Raw genomic sequence first — 8,672 nt, 5'->3', positions numbered from 1 at the left:
AGAGAAACGGGAATAAATGGGAATTTCAGGTGAATCAGAACAAAATCAGAGAGAATGAAATACACCCACACTGTCTGACTGAAATGCATCAATATGAGCTGACACACACACACACACACACACACAGGCAGGATTCAGAAAACACACGGCAGGAAGAGACGGAGCGAACATGCAGCAGCGACGGCGTCCACCAGCGCAGACATGCACATGCATGCGGAGAGTCGGAAAACGAAGCGATTCTCTCACACACACACACACACACACACACACACACACACACACACAGAGCGCGTTAGTCTGGCTTTGAAAAAGGCACGGCCTCTCAGTAGCAGCATCTACCTCTCCCCTCTCTCCATTGTCCTCTCCTCACATCCATAGCCAGCCAATGAATGGAGAAACAGCCGCTACCTGTAAATGAACCACACGCTCCTGTTTCTGGGGCCCAGTGATGGCCACGAAGAAGAGAGGGAGAGAGAGAAATCTCTCTCTCCGCATCCCCCCATCGCCATGTACCCCCCTCCTCTCTCTCTCTCTCCTCCTCTTCTTCCCCGTCTTCCAGTGAAAGCTCGCCCGGCAGAGAGAGAGAGAGAGAGAGTCTGCAAAGCTGCGTACTTCACAGGAGGAAGACGATGTGAGGGAAGATGAAGAGAGGAGGAGGGTTGTGTTGCTGAACTGCGACATCGGGCTGATGGGGAGCAGAACTGGGGGGCCGGCGATGCGAGGACTGGGCCGGCGCAGCTGGGATCTGACCTCATCTACCTCCAATTCAACAACTTTGCTTCAAACAGAAACACTAGCTGCCTTTCCACTGAATAAAAAACTGCGTAAATGTGAATATGAAAATAAATTTGTTTTGTCGAAACAAGCTGATTTCTACAAACTCACGTTTTTCGATATAAAGATTTTTGGGCCAGGATGAGGTAGTTTGTGTATCTGGAAAAACTGAAACAGAAACACTTCTTCTGCATCATAGAAGTCACATGATCAAAACCAGATGTTACTACTGCTGGAAACATCGAAGAAGACGACAGGAAGTGGTAGGAGGCCAATGTTTTTAATGACTTATTACGTGAGCAAACATTCAAATGCTGCAAACTGTGTTTTTGACATTAGCATAATATCAACAAACCTTTGACCATAAAAGTGTGAAAATTGGAATTGCAAAAATAAATTTGCTTAACAGAACCTGCTAATTTTAAAAAAAACTATTTGATTACAGGTTTTTGCTGTAGGATGAGGCAGTTTTTCAGCCATTTTGAAATTCATGTATCCATCCATCCATCCATCACTGCAGTGGAAACAGTTTTTTCATGTCACACAAGTCATGTGATCAACAACAGGATGTTTCCACTGGTGGAAACGACAAAGAAGACGACAGGAAGTGGTAGGAGTTGTATAATGACTTATTGCATGAGCATTAATGTGATCATGTCTGATTTTAATTGTGTTTCTTATTCAATATAAACACCACGATTGCAAAATTTTGTTTTTTCGACGTTAGTGGAATATTGACAAAGTTTTGTACAAATTGAAATGCTGCCAAACTGGTGACGTGATGTTTCCAGTTTTATCCTGTTTTCACTTCACATTGTTTTGTTTTTTTGCAGTTGTGAGCCCCGGTGGCGAAACATGAAGCTGCTGCTGTCCCAGTTACTCAGCAGGTTGTTGCTAGGTAACCAGAGAGAGTGAGTCGATTCCACCTACCAGGCTTAGCTAGCTGTGAGAGGTTTAGCCGCTAAAGTATTTGTTCTGCCTACATCTCCCAGAATGCCGCGTGGCTCTGGATCAGAGTGAAATTATTGAATATTGTATCAGATGTATTATCTCTAGATACTGATCACATTGTGAAGAGAATCACAATGTATATATACATCATGATATATATTATTGATTTGTTGTCCAGGCCTAAGTGAATGTTTGATCATTTAGAGCAAAAGATGAGTATCAGGTAAAAAAAAATCTTCCAACGTCAATAACTGGAAGTCTGAACTGGAAGCCACTTTCTGAGTTTTGGTTTTTATATCCTAAATGCTGGATGTGTATATTGTGGTATCGTTTACAGTCTTTGAGTGTGTTGAATGTTTTTTAGAGTCTGTTTACACGGCAGCGCCACATGCAGCAGAGGCTTTGAACCAGAAGCCGCAGAGGAAGTGAAGAGAAAGTGGAAACTCCTGGGCTCAAGGACGGCGTGTCGGAACAAAGGGAACCACCGAGTCCTTCTCCGTCGCCCCGAGGAGCCGAGGCTTCAGCCTCCTCATGACTCATCAGCAGCATCATGATGATGAAGTATATCGCTGCCAGTTTCATGTTCGCGTTCGTCCTCCTCCTGAACGAGACGCAGAGCTTCATAACAAGCAGCAGCAGCTGCAGGAAAATCCCTCTAACGAAGCGTTATCGGATTAGAAGATGAAGGTGGAAAGCAGGCAGGTTGAGACAGAGGAGGAGAAGAAGAAGAAGAAGAAGGAGAAGAAGAAGAAGGAGAAGAAGGAGAAGAGGAGCGGTTCAGCACGACGACGCTTTCAACCCAAAAACCAACAACATGGACGACGTTTCCCCACACTGCCAGGACAAACTCTGAAATCTTGACAGTTATTCTCAACAGATTAAAAGAAATAAAGAAACTGATTTTCTGACTTAATGCAACGTGTTTTACAGTGCTTGACTTGATTAAATTTTAACAGAGTTATAGCTGGATCTGTAATCAATCGCATTTTAAGCAAAAAATATATATCAGCAAAATAAGCAGCATTCTCTTTTTACTGCTAAATTATTGAATAAAGATTAACATCAGAGAAATTTATGGCTTTTAATCTGTTTTTCAAATATCAGTTGAAGCAAAGTTCATCTTTCCAGAGCTGCTTTAGAAATCTGGACATTGGCTACATGCTACATGTTTAGCATTCTGATGCTATTTTAGGCTAGCATAGCTTCACTGCTAGGCTAACTCCCTTTAGCACAACTTGAATGCAACAATAGTCTTTTCCATCCTCCAATCAAGTCGCTTAGAAGCAGAAATTAACCCCTGGTGTGACCAGAGAAGCGGCTTTGTTGTGTTTTCATTCTGACTGGACTCTGTGAGAATCACCCCAGCGCTCCCAGTCGTCTCACCTTGGCCCATCGGTACCGTCGTACGCTCCCACTGTGACGTTACGGAAAAGTTTCCTCTTGGCCTTCTCGCTGCGTGTCTCTGAAACGTCCAGAAGAAACCAAGGTCCAATTAAAGCCATCAGCTTCCGTCATGTTTCTGTAACCCATCAAAAAACTAACAGACATTTATTTACACCCTGCTGCTGTTCTCAGCGTGGGAAAACATTTCCTTTCCAGGGATAAATGCTTCGGTCCTGGGATAGACCAAGAGATGTTTTCTGGTTGATTTATATCTAATGTTGTGACTTCAGGTTCTGGTGGAAAATTTAGAAACATCTACAAGATAATCCAAAACTGATTTTCAAAGTGGGGGCCGCGGTCCCCTGGGAGGTCGCCAGGTGGCGCTGTGGGGCCTCTGAAAGTTTAGGGGGGAAAAAAACCAAACTGTTTTTAATCTTAAAGTTTTTCATCATAATTTTAGTTTTCTGTCTTTTAATAATGATTTATATAAACTGTACATTCAAATAACTGATTTAAATTATATTTGATTGAATGCCAGTCAAATTCACCAAAGGAAAAAAATTACATAGAACATGAGTAAAAAGTCCTGATAAGAAAAAATGTAAGATCTGTGATTAACGTATTTAAGGCCAACTTACGTTTTAAAAAAGAATTTAAGACTTTTTAAGACGTTAAGGATCTGCTGATTCCTTAATGAGCTCATCAGGAAATGACACCATGAGTATCAGATATTTAATTTTTTTTTTTACATTGAATATTATTTATGTGCAGAAAACATTATTCTTAATTTCCTATCAGTGTGAAACTATTAAACAATGAAAACAGTTTTTTATTGTTCAGGTTTAAATGAATCAAACACATTTGGTTTCCTTCCGGGTTATGTTTGCAGCAAGCCGCAGGCTGAGCGATGATTCAGACTCATCATGTGTGATTTTACCCTTCTCTCTGCTGGGCGGCGCCACTTCCTGCACGCAGTCGGAGGGAAACCAGCCGGTGCGTCCTCTCGCCGTTCCCTCCCAGTAGCCCCCCTCTCCCACGCTCAGCACTGAGGAACAAACATGCTGATGTTTATACAAGCATGGACAAACATTTACAGCACATGTACATGCAGGCAGAATGTAGTTTACGTTGATCAGACCCCAACCGTCCAATCTAAAGACAAATGATCTGTTTAGACGTTTCATAAAAAGCCCAGAGGAATCTAATAGTTGGATGTTTATCTGAAAAATCAGCACAGCATAAACATAAACAGCAGACTTTCCTTCATTAACATCATGAGCAAATATATATTTTTAAGTGAAACTCCTATTAAAAAGCTGACTGATGGAGCGTTCCTCGCCCCCTGCTCTTTAAACGCCGCGGTTTCAGCAGCATGCAGTTTGCATCTGTAGAGGGTTTAATTCATAATCTGGGAGGTCTAAGTTCTGCTTTTGGGAAGTTTCCACATCTGGGAAACCAAAACCCCACCCCTGAGAAATTTAGAAAGCTTCCACCAAAGTGGGCGGAGTCAAGATACACCGGGGGCGTGGCCTAATGTGGGGATGGGTGGAGCACCTGACTGTCACTGTATTTAGTAACTTTAAAGGTCCTTTGTGCCTCTTTTATTAATGTTTATCGAAACAACATTATTGTTTGTTGCGATAACTTCTGGGAGGATTTATCATCCAGTAACATTTGTTACTGTGACAGGCCTAATAATGCTTTACTGTCCTGCACAGAGACTCATTACTTCCCCTGTTAGCTTTTATAAATCCGTCTCTCTGCTCTTATTGTTCAAAGATGGTTTCTGTGATGGATTCTACTGTAAATCTGCTAATGACATGCAGCGACAAACACTGAGATCATTATAAAGTCCCTGCGCTGATGAATCATCCTCCACCGGCTGAAGGATCCTCTCTATATTCTTCTGTTTCCTCGTGTGAATTTTTATTTCCTCACCTTTTACTTTGTCGCCTTTGTTAAGTGAGAGTTCTCTGTCTCCGCTGGCGGAGTGAGAGCGGATGGCGACGTAAACCCGGCCCGGCACCGCGCTGTACATCCGCTTCATCTGGCCGCCGCCCGGCGCCGCGCTGCGGGTCAGACAAACGCTTACTGGACCGAACCACAGCGTCTCCACAACTAATTCTCCAGATTTTTCATTTAAACATTTATATCTTTATATACAATAAATAAAAAAAGATGTAAATAATTCAATTCTTCCTTTGTAAGTCAGAAGATGAACGATGTATTTCCTAAAATGCAGAAACTGCTTTCCTTCAGTGAACGGCGGGTTATTTGTAGCAAAGGACGAAGTTACAGATAAAACATTTAGACACTTAACTTCTTATTTTCTAGTTCAACCTTTAAACCGATCAGATGAGATTTCTGTCTGGAACTAATTAATGTTTGTGCTTAAACCCATCTAGCCTCACTTTGTCATGTTTTACACAAAGAAACTGGACACGAATGTAGCAACTTCCTTTCAAAAAATTGACTACCAACAACAGTAGCAACTTTTTCTCTCTTTACCCCTGCCGGCCTCTGGGCTGCCGGTGCCGCTCCTCCGTATCGCTCTGGCCTCCTCTGCCTCTGGACGGGGACCGGGTTCGGTTCCGGGGGCTGCTGGAGCTCCTGACCCCGATGGAGGCCCGGCGTTGGCCCTGCACAGATGCTCCACATCAGTCGAGACAGAGATGGGCCGGGCGGACCAGCTGAGCGGTGTCAGTACCTGCCCCGGGTTGGTGGCGGCCTTGGCGGGGAGGATCAGCGGGTCGGAGCCGGTCATGGTGTTGTCGCTGTTGGCGCGCAGCAGCGGGTGGGAATGGAGCGGCGGGAAAGGCAGCGTGTGGACGCTCTCCTTTCGCCTGGGAACAAACTTTGGTGACTCTAAAAAGGGAACTGATGATGCGACACATGAGGGGGAGGGTTTTATGGACGGACCAGGCGTCAGGTGAAGCAGGTCAGGAGGAAACATGAGTTAGACCCGAGAAAACAGGCAGATTGTAGCTAAAGTACATAGAAAGTTTATTTGGTGCTTTTGTAAAGTCAAAATTAAAACCAATGATTTGGATTATTTAGCCTGTCAAAATAAGAGTTCATATTTACACCATTCATTTGTAAATGTCGCATTTCTATAACGTTTTCATTAGCAAGCTAAATGATTAGCTATAAACTAAACATGTAGTTAGCAAGTAAATGTGAAGCTAAACATTTAGCTGGAAACTGTGACATTTATAAATGAATGAATAACATGGTGAAAATATGGCTTTATAAATGAGCCTGGATCTTTTTTCTCTTACTTCCGGCTCAATAACCCAAATTACTGATTTTAATTTTCGACAGAGTAACTTTCCTGGAAACGTACCAACATCCGTGTCTTTATGGTTTTTAATAATCTCTCCAAGCTCAAAGTGACCCGACATCACAGCTACCTGCAAACAGAAATCAGACCAATCAAAAAACCTTTTCTGATTAAAGTCACACTCACTGGCCACTGTATTAAGTACACCTGCCAGTTGCTCATCAGTTAGCTCAGTCTTATAGCAACAACTAACTGCTTCAGAGATGCTAAAGATAAAACCTGAGACCTTGTTGGATTAATGCCATGAAGAATTAAAGTCTGTCTGGAGGCCATCAGCTCTCACCTGATAAGGTCGTTTACCTGAAAAGGAGTCTGGCCGTGTTTGTTCTTCGCCTCCTTGTTGGCCCCCCGGTACAGCAGGACGCGGACGCAGCTTTCCTGAACCGGACAACAATCCACGCTGTAAAACTCTTCGCCTTCACAACGTCTCCGCTCTGGCTTGTTTCACGCTCACCTTGTTGTAGAGCGCTGAAATGTGAAGTGCAGTGTTCCCTGAGGCGTTTTGAGAGGCCGTGTCCGCTCCATAAAACAGCAGATGCTCCAAGTGTTGAGCAAAGCCGTTCTGGCAAGCCTTTTAAAGTCAGAAATATGAGCAAACTGTTAGTGTTACGAGTGCAAACAAAAACAGGTTGACCCAAGAGAAGCAGCCATAAAGATCAACTGTAAATTATACATCTGACGTCCTCGTTTACATTTAAATTACAGCTGAGGCCAAACAGGAAACAGAAAATCAGCTCCGGTTTCCTCGCATGCAGGGGTGTCCTAACCTTTTGCCTCTTGGGCCAAAATTGTTCAGTCAAAAGAAATTATGAATGTTTTTATCACAGAGACAAACAGAAAAAGAATTTTGCTGCATTGAAAGAAATAACATTAGTTTTCAAATTTTCTGGCTCAAACAAATTTATCCTCAGATATAAAAACTTTGGGTCATCCTCTTTCAAAACACGTCAATAATTTCAACAAAAGTAAAAGTTTCTCAATGTGATTCGTATTATAAAAGCTGGATAATAACGAGACAAATGGTTTAAACCAGTAAACCATTATGCAAACAATGCATATTAATGAACACATCATGTAAATATGACACATTTAGCCAGAGAGGCTCATTTTAATCTCCTAAAAATTACAACTAACATCCAGAACAACATGATTTATGAAGTACAGAAAACTATCATGATTTACATTAAACATTTAGAATAAAAGAAAAAGTCACAACTGTAAGAAAATAAATTATGTAAAAAAATATTCAATTTGGAGGCTGAACAAAAAAATGACTGAAAATGTTTTTTCTAATGGCTGCACAATTTAACCCATTCCTACACTGTGTTCAGGGGCCACAAGAAACTACTCCAAGGGCCGCAAATGGCTCCCGGGCCACACTTTGGACACCCCTGGATTAGATCAAAGCAGATTCTTTAAGTGTGACGGCCTAGTCAAAGTCTAGACCCAAATCCAACTAGCAGTGTGTGGAAAAGGCTTGAAAATGACTGTTCACTCGGTAAACCTGAGTTTCCGAGTCTGCAGACGAGCAAACCAAAGCTGAGACGTTCTGTAAATGCACGCCACACTTTCTAGAAAACATTTCCTCCTACTTCACAGATACTGAGTCGTTTCTTTGTGTTGGTCTGGCACATAAAGTCTGTGGCTGTAACGAAACAAATGTGACAAAATTAAAGGTTTGTGAACAATTTAGCAGAAATATTTCTGTCAGCAGGAGCCGCGCCGGGCTGAAGCAGAACGGAAACACTTCTGCTCATGTGGATGATCAGAACGTCAATCACTTCCTGACTGGAGGGACGGTGAGACGGAGGAATGAAAGGTACCTTATGGATTTCTTCCATTCCAAACTCCTCTTCATCCCTGTGCTATGGAGAGAGGAGGAAGAGGAGAGAATGTGGGAGACGCACAGATCAGATGGCGGTGCATCGCTTCACTTAACGGAAAATGTTTTCAGGAGACCTATTATGCTAAATTCACTTTTTGCTCGTTTTTGTTTTCCATTTTGGTTTCTAAGGCTTCTAAAAAAAAACTAAACTAAACTCTCAGCCATTTTCTGGCAATAAGTTCATGTTTTGTGGTGGAAAATGAGGCACTTCAAAAACCTTTGGAATATTGAATCACATTCCACAGGAACTATGCCGTTACCTAGCAACCCCAGCCACGCCCAGCCCGTTACCTAGCAACCCAAGCCACGCCCAGCCCGTTACCTAGCAACCCAAGCCAC

The 8,672-nt window shown here is 42.7% G+C and overlaps 1 protein-coding gene across 1 annotated transcript in view; it reads right to left on the bottom strand.

Moving 5' to 3' along the window:
- Positions 1-8,672, bottom strand: part of LOC103130492 (SH3 and multiple ankyrin repeat domains protein 1-like) — a 54,546-nt gene that overhangs the window by 23,141 nt on the left and 22,733 nt on the right. The window contains exons 8-16 of the mRNA XM_016665946.1: positions 8,272-8,313; positions 6,903-7,019; positions 6,749-6,826; positions 6,452-6,518; positions 5,816-5,985; positions 5,617-5,747; positions 5,047-5,177; positions 4,046-4,153; positions 3,109-3,187 (exon numbers count right to left, since the gene is read on the bottom strand). Coding sequence (XP_016521432.1) covers positions 3,109-3,187; positions 4,046-4,153; positions 5,047-5,177; positions 5,617-5,747; positions 5,816-5,985; positions 6,452-6,518; positions 6,749-6,826; positions 6,903-7,019; positions 8,272-8,313 — 923 coding nt within the window. The remainder of the gene's footprint in view (positions 1-3,108; positions 3,188-4,045; positions 4,154-5,046; positions 5,178-5,616; positions 5,748-5,815; positions 5,986-6,451; positions 6,519-6,748; positions 6,827-6,902; positions 7,020-8,271; positions 8,314-8,672) is intronic.

Source organism: Poecilia formosa, unplaced genomic scaffold, assembly GCF_000485575.1.
Source record: "Poecilia formosa unplaced genomic scaffold, Poecilia_formosa-5.1.2 Scaffold639, whole genome shotgun sequence".
Lineage (NCBI taxonomy): Eukaryota > Metazoa > Chordata > Actinopteri > Cyprinodontiformes > Poeciliidae > Poecilia > Poecilia formosa.
The sequence above is the reverse complement of the archived record's forward strand: the minus strand, read 5'-3'. Positions and strand labels throughout refer to the sequence as shown.